This window comes from Chiloscyllium plagiosum, unplaced genomic scaffold (genome assembly GCF_037043375.1).
Source record: "Chiloscyllium plagiosum isolate Xiang-an unplaced genomic scaffold, Cpla_swu_hap1 HiC_scaffold_9, whole genome shotgun sequence".
Lineage (NCBI taxonomy): Eukaryota > Metazoa > Chordata > Chondrichthyes > Orectolobiformes > Hemiscylliidae > Chiloscyllium > Chiloscyllium plagiosum.
Window position 1 is genome coordinate 92,777,010 of NW_028270147.1, and position 21,438 is coordinate 92,798,447.

The following is a 21,438-nucleotide window of genomic DNA, read 5'->3' on the forward strand; positions in this document are numbered from 1 at the left end:
ACATACAAAGACAACAGTAACCCAATCAGCTTTTCAAGCCTGCTTTGTCATTCAATAAGACCTCAACTCTACATTCCTCCATATCCCCAAGAATTTTTCAGTTCTTGGGAATCGCAAGTCTGCTACCTCTGCCTTAAAAATATTTAAAGCATCCGCTGCATTAGAGGAAGGGAATTCTAAAGTCTCAGTCCTCAGAAAAAACATGTTTTCTCATCTCTGTTGCACTCCTTATTTTGAACTGTGGTCCATCGTTCTAGATTCTCCCACAAGATTAAACATCCTTTCCACATTCACCTGGTCAAGTCTCCTTAGGATCTTATATGCTTCAATGAAGTCACCTTTGATTCTTCTAAACACCAGAGGATACAGGCCGAACCTGTCTAACCTTTCCTCAGTCAGCAATCTGCTCATTTCTGGCTTTAGCCTAGTAAATCTTCTCTGAACTACATCGAATACATTAGCATCCTTTCATAATTACAGTGACAGGTGTTGTACACAGTATTGCAGTTGCGATCTCACCAATGTCCTAGTAACTGAAGCGCAACCTCCTTATTCTTGCATTTAAATTGCCCTCAGAATAAACCAAGTTTGTTCTATTAGCTTTCCTGATTACTTGCTGTACGAGCATACTAGCTTTCTGTGATTCATGAACTAGGACACCCAGATCTCTCTGCATCTCAGTGCTCTGTAATCTCTCACCGATATGCTTCTTGTTTTATTTTCTTCTAATAATATGGATAATTTTACACTCTTGCACATTCGACTCCATTTGCAAAATCTTTGTCCGCTTATTTAAACTATCTGTAACCCTTTGGAGGCTCCTTATGTCCTCTTCACAATTCACTTTCCCTCCTACTGTTAGGTTATCAACAAATTTAACTACAAAACCTTTGATTCCTTAATCCAGATTATTTATATTAATTGTAAAGCATTGGGGCCCCAGCACGACCTCCGTGGTACACACCACTCACAAAATCCTGCCAGCCTGAAAAAGATTAATGTATTCCTACTCTGTGCTTCTTGCTAGCCAGCTAACCTTCTAACCATCATTATGAATTTTTATTTTCAATAGCCTTTGATATGGTACCCTACCAAATGCCTTCTGGAAATCTAAATACAATACACCGAATAGTTCCCCTTGATCTACAACACAAGTTACTACTTCAAAGAAGTTCCAATAAATTAGTTACTTCCCTTTGACAAAGGGCTTTGCCTATTGTGAAGCAGCAACCCTGATGGCCTTAGAACGGAAATTATTGAGCTTCCTAGACATTGGCGCCCTTGAACTTTAAATACCTTATGTGTCAAACATCATAAAAAAACCAAGAACTACTATGCTTATCAGATAGTTTGAACCTATTAGTTTAGGTTCAAGTATCTTAATTGTACACAGCTTGTTATTTTTAAAATTCATGCTTCCAATTCCTTCCAACCTCTTGCCAGCTGACCATCAACGCGAAACAAAATTCTGTAAGTTGTGGGTACATCTTACACTGCCACTCAACAGTTCAAATCCATTTGCTCGATACTTCACCGCAAATCTCACTCCTGATTTTGGAGACAGCGAGGACTGCAGATGCTGGGGAGTCAGAGTCAATAAAGTGTGGAGCTGGAAAAAGCACAGCAGCTCAAGGAGCATCAGAAGAGCAGGAGCGTGTGTTTCTGGTTGGGACCCTTCATTGGTCCTGATGATAGGTCCTGACTCAAAACGTTGACTCTCCTGCTCATCTGATGCTGCTTGATCGGTTGTGCTTCCTCCAGCTCCAAACCTTACCTCACTCTTCATTTTATAGAGTTCCTAAAATTATTCTGGATAATTATGAGTTCTGTTCACTACTTTCCCTGAAAGTTCCAGGATATCTATCTGACATAGATACTTTGCAGACATTTAATATTTTGCAAAACATGCTTCAGAAACAGCTGCTTGTGATTTTAACCAGTGCCAGCAATGAAGCAATCAACCCCAACAAGATGAGTTTATTTAAAACTACGACTGTACAGGCATGAAAAATCTGCAAGTATTCCACTGATAAAAAGATAGGTGAGCTTCAATATCAACTTCAATATCATAACTTTGGGTCAAGGCTACAGTAAAAGTTCACCAAGCTGGTCAAATAACTCAACAGGGATGCTATTCAGAGCACCATCAATGTGCAACCCTGTTCAAGATAAGATGGGACTAAGTTTGCTTACAAAGATGTGGGGACACCAGTGCTTTCCTTTTTAGGGAAACAGAGAGGTGATTAAGTGAAAGATATTTTTACATCTGTCTAGAAATATTAGTCCTGCTGTAAATGGAACCATCAGTAAAAGTCTCCTCTTAAAATTCAGCTCAGTAGATGTTGGAGAGTGGGACACTTAAAGAGCAACCTCTCCAACATGCAGGGGTTGAGACATCATGTTACAACTGTACAGGACATTGGTAGGGTCATTTTTGGAATAATGTGTTCAACTTATAAAGATGTTGCCAGGGTGAGAGAGCTTAAACTACACAGAGATACTGAATAGGCTGAGGCTATTTTCCCTGGAGCATTGGAGACTGACGGACGACGTTATAAAGGTTGATAAAATCATGAGGGGCATGGATAGAGTGAATATCCCTTTTTCCCAGGGTAGGGGAGTCCAAAAGTAGAGGACATAGATTTAAAGTGAGAGGGAAAGGATTTAAAAAGAGACCTAAGGGTAACCTTTTAATGCAGAGGGTGGTGTATAGAATGAGATGCCAGAGGAAGTGGTGGAGGCTGGTACAAATACAACATTTAAAAGGTATCTGGATAGGCACACGAATAGGAAGAGTCGAGAGTGATATGGACTAAATGCTGGCAAATGGGCCCAGATTAATTTAGGATACCAGGTCGGTACGGTCGAGAGTTGGACCGAAGGTCTGTTTTTGTGCTATACAACTCTAAAGGGACCCCAAAGAAAAATATTTCATAAGCCCTCATTCCTGCTGAAGGGCTTATGCCCAAAACGGTGATTCTCTTTTCCAGCACCACACTCTCGGCTCTGATCTCCAGCATCTGTAGTCCTCATTTTCTCCAAAGTTAAAATATGTTATGTGTAACATTCTAATTATTCTACACAAATTTTCATTTTACATTATATATGTCAGCATATCATATATAAAACAAATATACACATGAATATAGATACTTACACATAAGTACAAAATTCTGACTGAAGACGTTAAATTATCATTACATCACTTTGTTAAATAAGTTAGCAAGAAATCATGGTGCATGATTAAGGTATATCCTCTTTTTACTTCTTGGACTTCATTCTCTCCACACCTCATGATGGTGTTAACTGCTGGATTTCTTTCTTCTTACAACCAGTGGTCAATCCTTCACCAGTATCTCAGGCAAGTGGCCATAATTCTCACACATGCATTGAAACTGAGTGTAGGCAAACTACTGGGGAGGTAGAGCACATCACTGCTACATTTGATACTTTTCGATTAGATTCCCAACAGCATGGCCTATTATGTCCACACCGATGCACTGAAGCGTAACCCACCCAGACCCATTCCCCTGCTCTATATTTACTCCTGACTAATGCACCTAACACCATTTCTCATCATGGCCAAATCACCTGATCTGCACATCTTTTGGATTGTGGGAGGAAACCCATGCAGACACGGGGAGAATGTGCAAACTCCACATAGATAGTCGCTCGAGGCAGGAATTGAACCTGGGTCCCTGGCGCTGTGAGGCAGCAGTGCTAACCACTGAGCCACCATGCTGCCTTCACAGCGATACTTCACAGTAATGGTTCAGTTTGATCTCTGAAGTCCTCGGCTACGTAAATATACCCAGTAGTAGTTACAAGGGGAGAAGTGCAAAGGAAAAAAGACACAGGATCAGACCGTCAATTACTGGACTGTCCAATAATACAACAGTGAGGAATGCGACCACTTGTATTCGGACAGCATCCTCAGGCAAGGAAATACACATTCTCGGCTTTGCAAAACAATGTCTCCTCAGTATAGCCGGATTCCAATTACAAAAATAGGGCTGACAAATGGATATATCTGAAAAGGTTAACAAGAAGTAAAATAAACTCCTAACAAAAGGTTCCTGGAAAGGCTAGCCTTTCAGAAGTTTTAGTTCCTTTTCATAGAATGTGCAGATTTTTCCCCCTCCCCCAATCTAGAGTCTTCAGCAACTTGTATTATTGCAAGTAAGTTTCTGACTCAGCAATTAATTCTTACTTTTTTTTCCCCTCTCCCTGCATCAATGAAGTACTATTATACCACAGAATCTATAAAGATCGTGAGTTCTGTTAGTTACAAAGTGAGCAGCTTAGTGTTTGTACAAGTTTGCCTCTTCTTGCAAAGTTCAGAAACGAAGACATGATGTTTGAGGTGGTGGGTGGATGGGGATTGGGGAATTTGCGAGGTGGGGGGGGGGCGAGGGGAGCTGTAATTGTGAAAGAAAACAGGAGAAAAATCGAACAAGTGTGGGTTGTCCAACGGCGTGGAACAGTGCTCTGATTGTGTGCATTTGAAGCAGTCTCTGCAGATGCCTTCACACTCCGCAACGAGGCTGTATTCCCATTGGTATTCTGAGCAGACAGAGCTCCTCTCCTCTGCTGGCCCTCTTCTCGAGTAGCACTGATGGATTAACTGAGCAGAATGGGTCTTGTCAGAAGCAGTCAGCCACTACGAGGGCTACGAACTGCTTTCATTAAAAATATACCGCAGTGTCAGACAACATGGCCAGTTATGAAAGGACAGTGAGACCTATTGTGAGATGACTGACAAAATCCCTTGTCTGAATAATTTATTATTAGTTACTGTCAGAGAAATGACATGGTTATGTGAAGCAAAATGCTGTTTAAAGAACAGCACCGTCATGGTGGTCACAACACAGTGTATTCATAAACCAGGATCTTTTATACCAACTTTGGAACCATATGGAGGATTATGATTCCTAATGAAAATACAAGGAATTTAGACTGGTGAAAAGCAAGCAATTCGGACACCTACATGCCAATTCTGGGGTGACCTAGCTAAAAGGTCACATCTTCATGAATAACAATTAGATTGTTCACTCCCAACATGCGTTAGAGCATCGTCTCTTCTATTTCTAGTGGCACCTAACACTCCACACCATCCTCGGGTGCATCAAGTTCCAAGTAAAAACTGAAAGCCTGCCCAGTTCCACCTCAGCTCGTCATTGCAGGGACTGTTTGATTGTCACATGTACCTGTGAAGTGCAGGAATATATGTGCTCAGGGCATCAGTTACTTTTTCAGAGCCAAACTAGGTCCTGGACATCACCTGGTACCCACAATTTGGAATCACAGAACCCTTACAGTGTGGAAGCAGGCCATTCGGCCCAACGAGTCCACAAACGACCCTCTGAAGACATTCCACCCAGACCTAATCCCCTTACCCTTTACCTGTAACCCTGTATTTCACTTGGCTAATCCACCTAGCCTGCACAACCCTGGACGCTATGGGCAACTTAGTATGGCCAATCCGTCAAACCTGCATGTCTTTGGACTGTGGGGAGGAAACTGGAGCACCCGGAGGAAGTCCACGCAGGCACAAAAAGAATGTGCAAACTCCACACTGTCACCCGAGAATGGAGTCGAACCCGGGTCCCTGGCGCTGTGAGCCACCGTGCCACCCTATTAAATTTGCTTTAAATGTCCACTGCTTATCATGGCTAAAATGAATTAACACAAATATGATAGTTATCGATGATGGGCACTGTTACCACAAAACAAATCTGACAATATAATCCATTTGATAAATTCATGTGGAGTGGCCAACCAGCAAGGTGGAAGAGTGACTAAAGTTCGATTTCCCATGGGGAGGTGAAGAGCCTGAAGAAATGTGCAGAAACCAGAGAGGCAAATGGGATTCAAGGTGTCATTCATTGCAGATGTGTCAGTAAGTCATTGAAATGACCCATGAACATAGATCTCAACACTGCAGCTTCACAGAAAAATTATATTTCTCTCGATCTGTAAAAATCTACTCACCAGATGGGCATTTGCAAGCAAATCTGTTCACTTCATCCTTGCACACACCGTTGTTTAAGCATGGCTGGCTTTCACACTCATCAATGTTCAACTGACAGTACGTCCCCGCAAAACCTAACGTTAGCAAAACATGAAGACTCAATGACAAGCTCTTTAAAAATCACAGTTAATGAAACAAGTATGCTCCTCAACAAACATGGAAGCAACCAATAATATTCAACGATAAATTCTAACACATTAATGGAATGAGGAGGCAGCTCGACAACGTTATTTATTTCCATCAATCCTCCATATTTTTCTCTACTCATAGATGTCAGTGGGTAGCACTATTGCATTTTCAGTTCCCACTCAAGACACTTCAGCAATGAATCTCGGCTAAATACCCAGTGCAGCATTGAGTGAGAACTAGATGAGGGACTGAGCCAAAAGCCCTGCTGCCCTCTTGGCGGATTGACGTAAAAGGGTTCCACAGTTCTGCCTTAAAGAAAAGCAGGAGTCAAATCCGTGACAGTGAGGGACTGCAGATAAAAGCCACATTATGGTACTATTTGGTGCAAATAGTGAGAATCAGAGGCTGGTTACCAACACTCTTCCACTGGAGTCAATATTAAGGATGCTGCTGCATTAGTATTTTCACAAAAAGGTTGGGATGGGGTCCATAGCTATGGAGATGGAATGAGAATTTGGAGGAGATAGGAGAAACGATAGGTCTCTGCAAGTAAATTTAAATAGGCCGAGAGAACTCTGGTACTATCATGTTTGTCAAACGTGGTACCACTTTGTTGAGTAATCAGCCCATTCCAAGAGATCACAGCACAAACCCCAAACACAAAGGAGACTGGGTAATGCCAGGATATGCAATGAGCTGTCAATTTCAAAATGTGGGTCAGTCATTCAGGCTATTTATGATAACTTCCACACAAGGGTGGCTACACAATACAACATGATACAGCTGCAGGTGCCTCCACTAACAGCTAGGATTTATGTTTAATTACTTACATAATTTATTCAACGTGTCATCCTTTCATTTTACGAATCTCTCAGAAAGAAAGTTGGATATATGTCACTCTGCCCAAACTTTGACCTAAAATATTGCATTAGGAATCGCTAAACATGTGCTGCATTGCTACCTATTACTATTGTCTTTTCACTTTGGCATTTACAAAAGTTAAACTAAGAAATTAACTTGTGCTGCATTTACTGCTTTACTCATTGGTCTTTTTATTTACTTAAACCTGGAGATTTCCCTCCTATCATACCAGGGCCTGTTGCAGACTAGTTCTGAATCTGACTTCCACGATAAGTAAATGCCTCAACCATCATTTCACCCTGTGACAACCAGCCTTGAATGCACAAGCTAATGTATTTTGAAAACATGTGTCCAATTGGTCAGATATGTACTGCCTCTGCCCTGTTAGTTCCCACCTGGCATACAGATGCACTTGAATTCACCAATCTGGTCCAAGCAGGTGGCATCATTCTGGCATGGCATGGAAAGACATTCATTGACGTCCGTCTCACAACGCGGTCCTGTGTAACCCACAATACATTCACAGCGGAAAGAGCCCTTGGTGTTGACACATTTCCCTCCATGTTCACAGGGATTGCCTCCTACAATGTAAATGTCCAAAAGGTCAGAGACATTTGTATGATTTCAAGCTTCTGGGACATTAATGACGCTACCCGCGCACACAATTACCATTTACTTATGAGAAATGCATTCCCTCTCATCAAAGTTCTCATCCTCCAATATTGTACATGCCAATAATTCTGTGTCAACAAAAATCTGAACTTATTTAGTGTCTTTCATGTTACAAAATGCCCCAAAAAGTCTTTCTCTCAAATGTGACATTGACTTACAAGGACACACAAGGGAAGATGGTCAGAAGACAGGTTTTCAAGAAGAGACTCAAAAGGAGAAAAAGAGAGGAAGCAAAGCTTCCACACATGAAGGGACTTCTAGAGAGAGAGTCCTGACAGGTAAAGGCGTGGCTACCAGTGGTGGGGTGATTCAAGTCAGGGGATTTTCCTCTGGAGGCAAAAACTGGAGGTGCAGAAATATCCAGAATTGTGTAGAACCGAGACACAGGAGTGACGATTAGAGATCAGGAGGGTTGAAGCTCCAGAGTTTTCTGGAAACAAGGATGAGAATTGGTTTAACCTGGGAGCCAATACTGATTATTGAGCAGAGGCTCATGGGGTGAATGGGGCTTATTGTAGCTTAGGGCACACACAAAGAGACTTGGATTACCTCAACTTAGGGGTTGGAATACAAAATGCCAACTGGGAGTACACTGGAGTAATCAAGGCTGGAGATAAAAAAGGCATGAATGAGGACTTCAGCTGATGAGTTAGGGCAGCAGCAGAGACACGGCAATGTTACAAAAGTGACAACAGACATCTTTGGTGATGATGGAATCGGGTGGTCAGAAGCTCCCATCAAATGTGACACCAAGACTGTGAAGATTCTGGTTCAGTCTCAGACAGTAAACCATGGAGAAGGATTAAAATTATAGGCTGGTTGAAAGAGTTTGTGTCAGAAATCAAAGATAATGTCTTCACTCTTCCAAACATTTAGCTGAAGAAACTTTCTGCTTGCCTAATACTATTTGTCGGATAAACAGTCTGAGAATTCAAAAACAGTGGAGAGGTCGAGACAAGCAAGTTGAGTGAGGTGGAGCTGGGTGCTGTCATAAGGCATGTGAAGAATGACGAGTGTTTTCAGATAATGCTCCAGAGGGGCAGCATGTAGAGGAGAAAGGCGGCCAAGGATAGTTCTTTATGAATACAAGAGGAGACAAACAGGATAGTTCTTTATGAATACCAGAGGAGACAAACAGGAGGAGAAGCCATCTGAAGTGACTTTCTGGCTATGTACCATCTCACCCGGCTGGACAACAGCAGACAGGTGTTATAGAAAGGTTGGTGTGGTCAATTGCAGACAGGTGAATAAGGACAAGAAGGGATACTTCACCACCATTACAATCACACAGGTCATAATTTGCAACTCTAATGAGCCAACGAAGTACTGTATTGGTGAAAAGGTATAAGTCCTACTGAAGGGGCTCAGATTAGATTAGATACTTACAGTGTGGAAACAGGCCCTTCAGCCCAACAAGTCCACACCAACCCTCTGAAGAGCAACCCACCCAGACCCATTCCCCTACATTTACCACTTCACGTAACACCAAGGGCAATTTAGCATGGCCAATTTACCTAACCTACACTTTTTTTTTCCTGTGGGAGGAAACCGGAGCACTCGTAGGAAACCCATGCAGACACGGGGAGAATGTGCAAACTCCCCACAGACAGTTGCCTGAGGCGGGAATTGAACCCGGGTCTCTGGCGCTGTGAGGCAGCAGTGCTAACCACTGTGCCACCGTGCCGGTTCAAACTTGGAATTCCCAGGCACCGGAAGCAGTGACGACATTGAAGGATTTGACAGGAAAGGGAAGGTTGAAATGAAGTAATGGCTTGCAAGGACAGTGAGTTTAAGGATTATTCTATTTTACAGAAAAGGGTACATTATCAGATTCAAACATCCCCGGTTTGTGCTCTATGGCAGTATATTACCCTAGGACCACAAATCAACGGGAGAAAACCATCAACATTGAGGCAACATGAAAGGAGTTTTAAATGAGCTCAACTTGGCTCTTGTGGACATGAGAGGGACAAAGGTACCTGGTCTGTGGAAAATCATCATTGAGTTCCCCTCCAAGCATCCAGAGTTTGATAAAAAACAATAATTTCGATATTTTCATTGGGTCAAAATCCTGGAATTCCCAAACTCAGTACCTTAGAAGGAACTTCACCATACATACTGCAGCAGTTAAAGATGACAGCTCACTGCCAACTGCTTGAGCTCACTGGGGTGAATAATAATTGCCAAGCTTCATCCCAAAAAGTGATTTACAAGAGTAGTAATTCTCAGTTGTTCAGCTGTAGAATACAATCAGTGACATGACAAGATGAAAAGCTTTCCGTTGTCCAGACACTTACCCAGCGCACATTCATTGATATCCTCATCACAGATAGCTCCCCTGTATCCAGGGGGACAACTACAAAAGAAGCTTCTCTTTAGAGGATTGGTTTCACATGTGGCTCCTTCATGACATGGGTTACTAACACACGCATCATCCACCTGACAGAAGATACCTAAAAATAAACAATTTTTCATTACTCACAGGCAAAAGAAAACACTTCCTCAATGGAGGAAAAGGAATTCAGAAAATTAGAAAGTACTTATTATTAACATATTACCTTCTCCTTCTTGAGCCCACAAAGAAATTTTGGCAACTCTAGCAGATTCCAATTCAACAATTCACATTCAGCTCCTGAAAAACTTTTTCTCTTACAATTTACCTTTTTTTATTCTCTTATTGTCTTTTCTTGACTGCTAGTTGTGGCACTGGTTTCTGACTAAACTGGGTTGTTCACAAATGTGGGGCGGCACGATGGCTCAGCAGTTAGCACTGCTGCCTCACAGCGCCAGGGACCTGGGTTCAATTCCCACCTTGGGCAACTGTCTGTGTGGAGTTTGCACATTCTAGCTGTGTCTGCTCCGGTTTCCTCCCATAGTCCAAAGATGTACAGGTTAGATGAATTGGCCATGCTAAATTGCCCCATAGTGTTAGATACATTAGTCAGGGATGAACATAGGGGAATGAGCCTGGGTGGGTTGCTCTTCGGAAGGTCGGTGTGGACTTTTTGGGCCAAAGGACCTGTTTCCATACAGGGCAAAAAAGGGCAATTTTTAAAGCTCCCTCCTATCAGGTGTTGAAATCCTTCCACTGCCTCAAGTCACTCCTCTGCTCCTTGCTGTAATTTCCTCTAGATTCACAATTAATGTAGTTTCGTCAACATAGTAGAGCTATCCAAGACCTTTGAAATGAACTTTAGCAAACAAATTCCCCAAGCTGCGTGAGGAGATATTAGAGTAAGCAAAAGCTTGAACAAACAATTAGGTTTTCAGAGATGTTCTCAAGCAGCACAGAGGTCGAAAGGAGATATTTAGGGACCTTGCACAGTGAGCACTAGTGGAATGATTAAAATTGGGGTGAGTAAGATGATACACCTAAGGAGTGCAGATATCTCGGAGGGTGATGTGACTGGAAGAGTGGACATAGGTCGAGAGGGAACAGGCCATGCAAGGATTCACAAACAAGAACAAAATTTTAAGCCCACAAAGTTGGTTTATCGGTGAATGAAGGTCAGTCAACACAGGGATGATCACTGATTGGAGCTTTATACATGTTAGGATACCAGAAAAGTTTCAAATGGATGGAGAAATCTGGAAAACAGGAGGCCAGTCGAGGGGTAATGAAGTAGTCAAGCCTAGAGTTAACACGTAGTGTTCTAGAGGTAAACAGATGGGTTCAGAAACAGAGCATACGTGTAATTCAGAAGCTTGTGTTGGACTTAAATTTAACACCAAAGTTGCAAAAAGTTTTGTTTAGTTAAAGACAGCTGCCAGGGGGAAGAATGGAGTCCAGGTCTAAGGAACAGTTTGCGGCAGGGATTAAAGACAACAGCTTTATTTAATGTTTAACTGGAGGGAATCTCTGTTCACCTCATACTGGATGCTGATCAAGCAGTCAGATAATTTAAAACCCTTGAAGTTTGGTGCTTTGCTCTAATTCTGGTCTCTTGTCCATCTTAGACTTTCTTCACTCCCTTCCTGTTGGATAGCCTTCAGGTTTCCTGTGCTCAACCTCTGGAATCTCATTAAACTTCTATCGCTTTCTCCACCTTCAACACATTGACTTTGGGATGGGTTTCAGGCAATGATGTCCAATTATGCTTCTATTAATAAACAAATAAATGCAAGTTATCAATGGAGTTATTAGCATCTCTACCAGTGTTGGTAGAAACACACCATCAGGTTGAGGCTATTTAGCTTGAGGCTTTTTAGCTCAAGGCTGTTCTGCCATTCATATTAGGTCAGGGCTGAGCTGTGAACTATATCCACGTATCTGTAGTGATTGTAATGAGGTCAACCAAGTGGACTTCACAGAATATGAGTTCCATGCCTGGAGCAAATTAACAGCTCAAATCAGGGAGCTGAGCTGACAGAGGTTCTGTTCACTCTGAGAGTTGGCTCTGCATCAAGGACTCTCCATACGTAAATAAAGGGTGACTTGGTGACAGGAGCTATTTCAATATCCTTAATTAATTGAATTAACAACAAAAAGAAAATTCAGGTTTAGAATCAATAATTGATCTAGTTATTGAAGAGAGTCCTACTCCAAAAAAATAGGAATTATAGAGTCATAGAGATGTACAGCTTGGAAACAGACCCTTCGGTCCAACTTGTCCATGCCGACCAGATATCCCAACCCAACCCAGTCCCACCTGCCAGCACCCGGCCCAAATCCCTCCAATCCCTTCCTATTCATATACCCTTCCAGATGCCTTTTAAATGTTGCAATTGTACCAGCCTCCACCACTTCCTCTGGCAACTCATTGGCTTCAATTTTTGGCTAAAAGCAGGAGTTTGGCCATCCCAATGAATTTATGATCCCGTTTTGTAGTCTTTTGCTCACTCACTGAATGAATATATAAACATTCAGAGTTGGTCACATCAAGGGAACCAGCATGAAGGAGTTAAATTGAACCGTGGGAGTTTAATCAGACAGTGGAGATGACAGGATGCTGCAGATGTTTGTTCAAACCCCTTCACGTGTTCCATCTAACTCTTCCCAGACAGTTACCCCGGTGAGGTCACTGACTCTCACTGCTGATACGAAACAGAAAAACCATGGGAAGCCAGTTAAGTGCTGTTAAAATTAACAGCAATACTTTTTGTAGGCAGATGAACATAAAAAAGATACACGGGGCCAGTCAATATGTAATACAGCGCTGATAACAATCAATGCAGGTACAGAATGGAATTGCTTTTAAAATAAAACCAACATGAGAGGTTTCCTGTTCATCTGGGAAAGGTTATTGGCTTGAATCTGTCTTTGATAGCCAAACATATGCAGAACAATTGAGTAATGCTGGCCTGCAAGCAACAAAGGTTTTGCAGTTGGCTGTTCAGCAGCACTTTTTATTTTGTCACGGAATGTGGGTGCCTCTGTTTAGACGAGCATTTATTGTCTATCACTGATTGCCCTCGACAAGGTGGGAGTGGTCAAGTGTACTTTATTTGCACTGTCAGCTTCCCTCCTAAACCTTAACAGTGATAACGTCAATAATTACAGATAACATCAGATTTTTCCTTTAGTTTGCTGTTGTACTGAATAAACATTGCCCATTGTTAGTCATATGCTTCTCCCATGAGATGAGAATCCCTTTAATTGTGGATAAGGTTTGCTTGAATTCAGAGTGGATCCTCAACAAACGAGTATCTTCCCAGGAGGCACTTCACAGCTTCAAATCTGTATGCATGACGTTCATTATCAGGGTTTGAAGCACAATATGGATATTTAATTACTGCTGAATGTTGCCGTTTCTACTACAGTATCCATCCTTTTCAAATCAACCGAGTAAAAATCAGGCAGAAACTTCTCAAGTCACTGGCCAAGACACAAAGACATGATGAAAACAACTTCATCAACCAAGAGCTGCAAGGCTTATTCATCACTCATTATTGTCAAGGGGAATAATGGGTGTTGCAATTGGGGTGATGACTCCCTATTGAGCCATGCATCGTCAGAAGAACATGCACCTTGATTGTGGATAGAAGCAATGCTCCTGTGGTTATTCTGATGGCAAGGTGAAGACTATTGAATGTTCCTCCTGACAGCCTGAAGTTATTTGTCTCTCAGAAGCTTTACCCACTGACTTTCTAATGATTTTCAAACAAATATCTATCGCAGCAAGGTCAACATCTTTGTAGAATCTATTATCGCTGGAGTTAACTCCACTGAATCACCCTGGTGAATTCTGGTCATACGCGGTTTTCAACTTTGGAGATCAAGATACCAACTGCACACTTAACCTGGTTTCCTTCTCTCTGCACCAAGTTTGGGTTTCGAGATTAGAGCAATCTAATCATAAACAAGGAGTAGAACAAACAACGTGGAGACTATGACATATTCAAGGACGTTAAATCAGAAGGCAAGGTTAGAAATTCTACTGGAGTCGGGTCGGTCAAGATCTAAAATTGTGAAGGAGGCTGGTGGTGGTGGGAGGTAAAGCACCACTGAGAAATGTTCACAAAGCATATTTGAACCCCGTATCAACTTCTGCTCATTAACCTTACATAAATATATAAGGGACTTTTCGTTAACCTTGCAAGCTTTGCTTCTTGATGTAGGAGCATAGTAGATGCTGAAAACTAGAAAGGACACCTCAGAATTTTAAAGTCACTGGTGGGCTTTTTGGCAGTGTGTGATAGTGACTCACACACATAAGGTGCTGATTAAGGCTAGAAAACCGAACAATAACAGCCTTTACGTCAGTCTTAAAGTCAGAGATTAATGTAACCTTCAGAAACCTAACTGTTATGTTTTGGGAATGCGCAGACCCAGATAACATTCAGAACCAGAAATGTCTGAGCACTGACTCGGGGTGGAACTTGTATTTATAATTTTAAAATGAGAAACAGAAGTTCCACTAAATAGGAGCGAGTGGAACAATAATACTTGATGCAGAGGATTATAAATGCAGATTGATTAGTTTTATCTGCTCTCCAGCTCTTGCTCAACAAATCAAAATTGAAGGCTCTTGGGTTTTAAATTTAATTATGTCCAGTAAAACAAGCCGAAGACTCAGGACACTCAGAAGTAAATTTAAGCTTATGTTTAAGATGGCTTGAAGGTAGAAGACAGAGAGTGGTGGGGAAGGGTTGCTTTTCAGAATGGAGGCCTGTGACTAGTCATGTGCCACAAGGCTTGGTGCTGGGTCCACTGCTTTTCATCATTTACCTAAATTATTTGGATGTGAACATAGGAGATATAGTTAGTACATTTGCAGATGACACCAAAATTGGAGGTGTTGTGAACAGTGAAGAAGGTTACGCCAGGGCAGGACTTATACACTTAATGGTAAGGTCTTGGGGAGTGTTGCTGAACAAAGTGACCTTGAAGTGCAGGTTCATAGTTCCTTGAAAGTGGAGTCACAGGTAGATAGGATAGGAGCACAGGAGTTGGGATGTCATATTGCAGCTGTAGAGGCCGTTGGTTAGGCCACATTTAGAATACTGCATACAATTCTGGTCTCCCTGTTTCAGGAACGATGTTGTGAAACTTGAAAGGGTTCAGAAACAATTTACAAGGATATTGGCCGTGTTGGAGGATCTGAGCTGTAGGGAGAGGCTGAATAGGTTGGGGCTGTTTTTCCTGGGGCGTCGGAGGCGGAGGGGTAACGTTATAGAGGTTTATAAAATCATGAGGAGCATGGATAGGGTAAATAGATAAGGTCTTTTCCCCAGGGTCGGGGAGTCAAAACTAGAGGACATAGGTTTAAGCTGAGAGGAGAAAGATATAAAAAAAAGACCTAAGAGGCAACTTTTTCATACAGAGGATGGTGTGTGTAGGGAATGCCAGAGGAAGTGGTGCAGGCTGGTACAATATCAACATAGATATATGAATAAGAAGGGTTTAAAAGGGATATTGTCCAAATGCTGGCAAATGGGACTAGATTTATCTAGAATATCTGGCTGGCATGGACGAGTTGGACCGAAGGATCTGTTTCTATGCTGGATATCTCTATGATCCTATCAACCCTCCCTACCACCACCACACTGCCTCTCCAATTGAAGAGAGCTAGGACTTGACAGTTTTATTAGTGAGTCGGAAAAGAAAATAAATTCCAGACCAGAAGCCTTACCAGCTTTGCCAACAGGGCATTCGCAAACAAACGATGCCACACGATCATGGCATGTGGCCCCATTCATGCAAGTCGCACTCGCACAGTCATCAACGTTCTCATTGCAGTCGTCACCACTCCAGCCATTGACACAGACGCAGTTATAACCTCCGATGTTGTTGGAGCAGGTGCCGCCATTCTGACATGCGTTTGGCTGCAGCTGACACTCATCTACATCTTCTGTACAAAACTGACCTATATGGGAGAACAGGGATAAAGAGTTCATAGACAGAAACCAAGCACCTTATCTACCACATAATCAAACAGAAATGTTGGCCTGGCTCAGCTATTAATGGGCATTGCAAGGTGTACAAATGGTTGAGTTTAACACAATAACAATGTCAAAGTGAGGTCACTCTGCTGCACAAGATACAAAAGCAATGTACTGCAGGTGCTGAAAATATAAAATAAAAACATAAGTGCTGGAAATTCTCAGTACATCGGGCATTTGTGAAGAGAACTGGTCCTAATGCACGGTCATAAGACCTGAAATGTTGACACTATTCCTCGCTGCTAAATCTGCTGGGTATTCCCAGCATTTTCGATCATTACTACTCCAATAGGTGTTTGGCACTGTCGAACCTAGGAAAACGTTGGTGCCTTTGAACATATCAACTAAGGAATATATCAGTCTGGAAAGCTGGTTCCAAAGATATGAAAGTGTCTCTCCACTGTCTAATATCCAACAATCACAACTTTCCCTGCACCTCCCCACCACCAAAATTAGAGCAATTTGGTGACTAATGTTTTACTGAATTAGGATGGTTACTTGTAACCAAACACACTGTCACCTGCACCAGCAGGTCCTGATGTCTCACAATGGGGCTACAGATCAAGGATACTCATCCGAATGAGGAAGGTTTATTTTCCATCAGACAGAAAATACAGGCAGGTTATTTCAACCATTCCTCACTAAAACTCAGTGTCATGGGATTGCAGCTGACACTATTACCTCCAGTATGACTCACCTCATCCTAGCCGTAATAGGCCCGATTTAAAACAATTCAGGACAAACTTCTTTCACACTGAGGGGTGAGATTTGAAAGTAGATACCAATGGAATAGTTGACATGATTAGCACAGAGTCGAGAGTGCGGTGCTGGAAAAGCACAGGCAGCATCCAAGGAGCAGGAGAGTCGATGTTTCAGGCAAAAGCCCTTCATCAGGAACCCTGATTAGATTCATCATGATTAGCACAGATGCATTCAAAGGAAAGCTAGATAAGCTCAAGGTAGAAAGTAATAGAAGAACATGCTGACATGGTGAGATGAAATGTGGGAGGAGGATACTCATGGGTAAGGTAAGTTATATAGAACTGTCATGCTAAATAGCCCATTTCTATGCCACAAATGAAATATAACTCTTTGTTATCCTACATTTACACCAGGGTAGAAAGTTATCAAGTAGAATACCAGGAAGGGGCAGAGTCATGTGTTATAACCCTGCTCTAACTCTCTCTCCAAACTGTATTCTGAAATGATTTTTGTTACGTAAAAGAAGACAATTTGCATGTATTTTCTTTTGGTTCAAAAAAAAACCCCTAACTTGCTGACCACAGCATTAGCATAAAATTGCAGATACTCTCCCAGCCCCCCAACCCAAACTTGAACTAGAGTCTCATCAATCTCCGAAGTCAAATAGCTGGAACCAGACCAAATCAATTCCACAACTCATGTCTTGCTCACTTACCCAGAATGTATTCCAGCTGAAAAGCCAGAGTCACTGCCAAAGGGTCTGAACCAAAAACTCCTTTGTTCACAAAGCCTTCCTCCGCTCTGCTTTCAATTAACTCCAATATCCTGTTCGCCTACCTAATTTTAAACATTTCTTTTCCCTCTCAGCTCACCCACACCCTTTCCAGTCCTATGTATCCTGCATCTCCCTTCTTACCTACCTAACCTACTCACGACATGTATTTCATGCAATTGTTTGGGGAAATTGGGGGTGGAAAGGAGACAAGAAAGAATTTGAGAGCCAGCTTGCGAAATGTGAAAAAATAAATAAATTCAGTTTATGACTGAAGTTTTGTTTCAGTCATAAGTTTTGTTTCAGGCTTCAAATATTATGAAAGTATAAACAAGGAACGAGAGTTGGCCACTTGGCCCTTCAAGCCTGTTTGTCATTTGATAAGATCATGGCTGATCTGATTTTACTTCAACTCAACACTCCTGCAATTTCCTGAGAATCTTTCATTCCCTCGGTAATCAAGAATTTCTACTTCTGTCTTAAAAATCCAATGATTTTACATCCACTGCCTTTTTGAGGAAGAGGAATTCCAAAGACTCATAGTCCTATGAGAGAAAATAATGTTTTGTCATCATTGATTTAAATAGGCACCCCTTTTTTTGTTAAAACTATAACTCCTAGTTCTAGGTTCTCCCATAAGAGGAAGCATCCTTCCAACATTCAGCAGTCAGGTTTCCTCAAAATCTTAAATGCTTTAATTAAGTCACCTCTGACTCTTAAACTCTAAAGGATACAGGCCCAGCCTTTCCTCATAAGGCAATCACTCAGTCAAGGTATTAGTCCAGTAAATTTTCTCTGAGCTGCATCCAACGCAATACATTCTTCCTTAAATTCAGTGCCTAGTAGTCCAGATGTGGTCTCACCAATGCAGAGTATAACTGAAACATAACCCCTCTATTTGTGTGTTCAATTCCTCTTGCAATAAACAATAAGTGTTCTATTAGCTTTCCTGATTGCTTGCTGTACCTGTATACTGACTTGCTGCAATTCATGTACTTACACACCAGAACTCTCTGCAAGCCAGAGCTCTGCAGCCTCTCACAATTTAGATAATATGCTCCTTTCATGATGTTTTCTGTCAAAATGCATAATTTCACACTTTCCCGCATTGTACTCCATTGTTACTTTGCCCATTAACTTAACCTATTTTTTTTGTAGGCTCATGACCTCTTTACAACTCACTTTCCTACCTAACTTTGTGTTATCAACAAACTTAACGAACATACCTTTGATCCCTTATTCCAAACCATTTATATAAATTGTAAAGAGTTGAGGCCCCAGCACCAATCTTTGTGGCACACCACTCATGGCATCCTGCCAGCCTGAAAATGACCTACTTATTCCTATTCTCTGTTTCCGGTTAACAAGCCAATCATCTATCCATCCCCGATATCACAAACTTTTATTCTGCAATAAGCTTTGAATAGACCCAATGACAATTTATTTTAACAGGTAGTAAGGTTCTGCAATACTCTAGCACTCCATTACAGATGCACATTCCTCCAAGGAGAACCGAGGATATGAGTGAAAGAGGGCTAAGCCCATCAAAGGCTCTCATCTGTATTTCTAATAGTCATCACCGGAAAGAGGTCAGCAGCAAGGGTTTCGGCTGAGTTTCTCGTTCTTCACCACCCAGTCCAACATCCCTCCCTGAAAATAAAACAAGTGAACCAAAAATAGCCTCGACTAGTCAAACAGCTCATTACTGTTTGTGGAACTGACCTTGCTGCTCACTGTTTTTGGCAACAATATTTGTCAATGTAAAATAAGGGACCACACATCAGATGTAATTTGTTTGCTGAAGGTGTGTAAAGGAATGTTTCACATTCAAACTTTTCATTCATGTCACAATCCACCTTCCTGGTTGAGATAAACCAATCCTGATAAAGTTCTTTTCAAAGACAATTTGGTTCAATCTAAGTTGAGCTATCTTCAAATGTATAATTCAAAGCAATTCATCAGAAACCTCTTCACATACCTGTCCATTCAGGTGTACATCGACAATTGTAAGTGTTCACTCCATCCACACAGGTACCACCATTCTGACATTTGTGGTCAGGGCAGTCATCAATGTTGATCTCACAGTCCTTTCCACTAAATCCTGCCGAGTACAAGAGGGAATGCAATTCATGGATTATTTTACAGCATTAAAACAGTGGATTCTGTAACTAATACAGATGTTCCAGCAACAAATGAACCAGTCACACTTTCAGAAACAAAGTTTCATTCTCCCTCTTTCATCTATCTGGGCAGCATGGTGGCATGTGGAACACTACATAATATTTTCTCCACTGCAGTTCTCCAATAAAATGAACCCCATAAACCCTACAGGAGTTGTGAGAAGCAGTTAGCATCAACTCTGAAGCTGGCACTGTGATATCAACGAAATAGGTTACCTGGTCTTCTAAAGTGTGTGCGACCCAGTCAACTTTGGCTCATATTAAATTTGATTAGATTCCCTACAGTGTGGAAACAGGCCCTTTGGCCCAACCAGTCCACACCGAACCTCCGAAGAGTAACCCACCCAGACCCATTTCCCCTCTAACTAATGCACCTAACACTATGGACAATTTAGTGTGGCCAATTCACCTGACCTGCACACTTTTGGACTGTGGGAGGAAACTGGAGCACCCGGAGGAAACCCACACAGAAACTGGGAGAATGTGCAAACTCCACACAGACAGTTTGCCAGAGGCTGGAATTGAACCTGGGACCCTGGTGCTGTGAGGCAGCAATGCTAGCCACTGTGCCGCCCCATGATAATCCTAGCATCTACGCATTTTTACACAAAGTCTTTTAAGGAAAATCACGAGGGTTATGCTGTATCCATCACCTTGTACAAAAGGGACACAAACTGGAGGATTTTGTCATGTGATTCTGATTCAACAAACTCAAACTGGCACAAGAAATTTTAACTTTAGTGTAACGAAACTCTCTACTCTTATTTTTGCTTGTACTGAACAAGCTAACAATCTGTGGCTAGTGACATTTATGGGTGGTGGCCACATCCAGTTGTGTTCAGCAATAGGGCAGAGGCTTATTATAAGATTTTTAATAGGTCTCCCGAGACAGTCCAGGAGGTCACTCAAGGGGAGTTCAAAGCTGAGAGGGAGGGGGAGAATGAGAGAGAGAAAGACAAACTCCAGGTGCTGAAGTTAGCTGGGAAACCAGCTTTACTACACAGATTGTGAGGAGTCCAAGACCACCAAGATGGCTCCGTGCTATTAGAACTCAGCTGCTTATTAATTCCAACAGCATCTTCATAAGTGTTGCAATCAGGACCCAGGTGTCATCCAGGGGGACGATTAGCTAAGGTTTCCGGACAGGTGATTTGTGATGCAGAGTGACAACAGCCTTGGCTCAATTTCCACACCGGCTGAGGTTACCATGAAGGACTCTCCTTATGAACCTCTCCCCTTGCCAAAGGTATGGTGATCCTCAGTTTAAATCACCACCAGTTGTCTCCCTCTAATGAGAGAGCAGCTCCATGGTCTATATGGTGACTTTTAAAAAATCATCATAAATTGTATTACTGTTCTAATGTTGTATTGCTCAAAACTGTGGAATCTTGTGGCTTTATTCTCTAGGAAAGACCCCCCCCCCCCCCGCCCCCAACCTCCAGATCTCTCACTTCATATATTTTATTCTAACCAGATCATGACATAAATATTGTGCTCTGGACCAGGATCAGAACATAATGTCACCAAACATAACTAAGATAAATGTTACAGTCACAGATGCCTGGGGTGCTCAGTAGAAAAGGGATACAAAATGGAGGATTTCATTGTGTCATTCTGATTCCAACAAATGGCTTTCTAAAACTCAATCAGGCAAAAGAAATTTTAAGTTGCTCATGTTATCGAGTCAAATCCCAAAATGTAGTCGTCAT

General features: G+C 41.9%; 1 protein-coding gene across 1 annotated transcript in view; it reads right to left on the minus strand.

Moving 5' to 3' along the window:
* Positions 1-21,438, minus strand: part of LOC122554632 (neurogenic locus notch homolog protein 1-like) — a 158,378-nt gene that overhangs the window by 56,632 nt on the left and 80,308 nt on the right. The window contains exons 5-9 of the mRNA XM_043699954.2: positions 19,528-19,650; positions 15,766-15,999; positions 9,991-10,146; positions 7,417-7,602; positions 5,992-6,105 (exon numbers count right to left, since the gene is read on the minus strand). Of these exons, the coding sequence (XP_043555889.2) occupies positions 5,992-6,105; positions 7,417-7,602; positions 9,991-10,146; positions 15,766-15,999; positions 19,528-19,650 (813 nt within the window). The remainder of the gene's footprint in view (positions 1-5,991; positions 6,106-7,416; positions 7,603-9,990; positions 10,147-15,765; positions 16,000-19,527; positions 19,651-21,438) is intronic.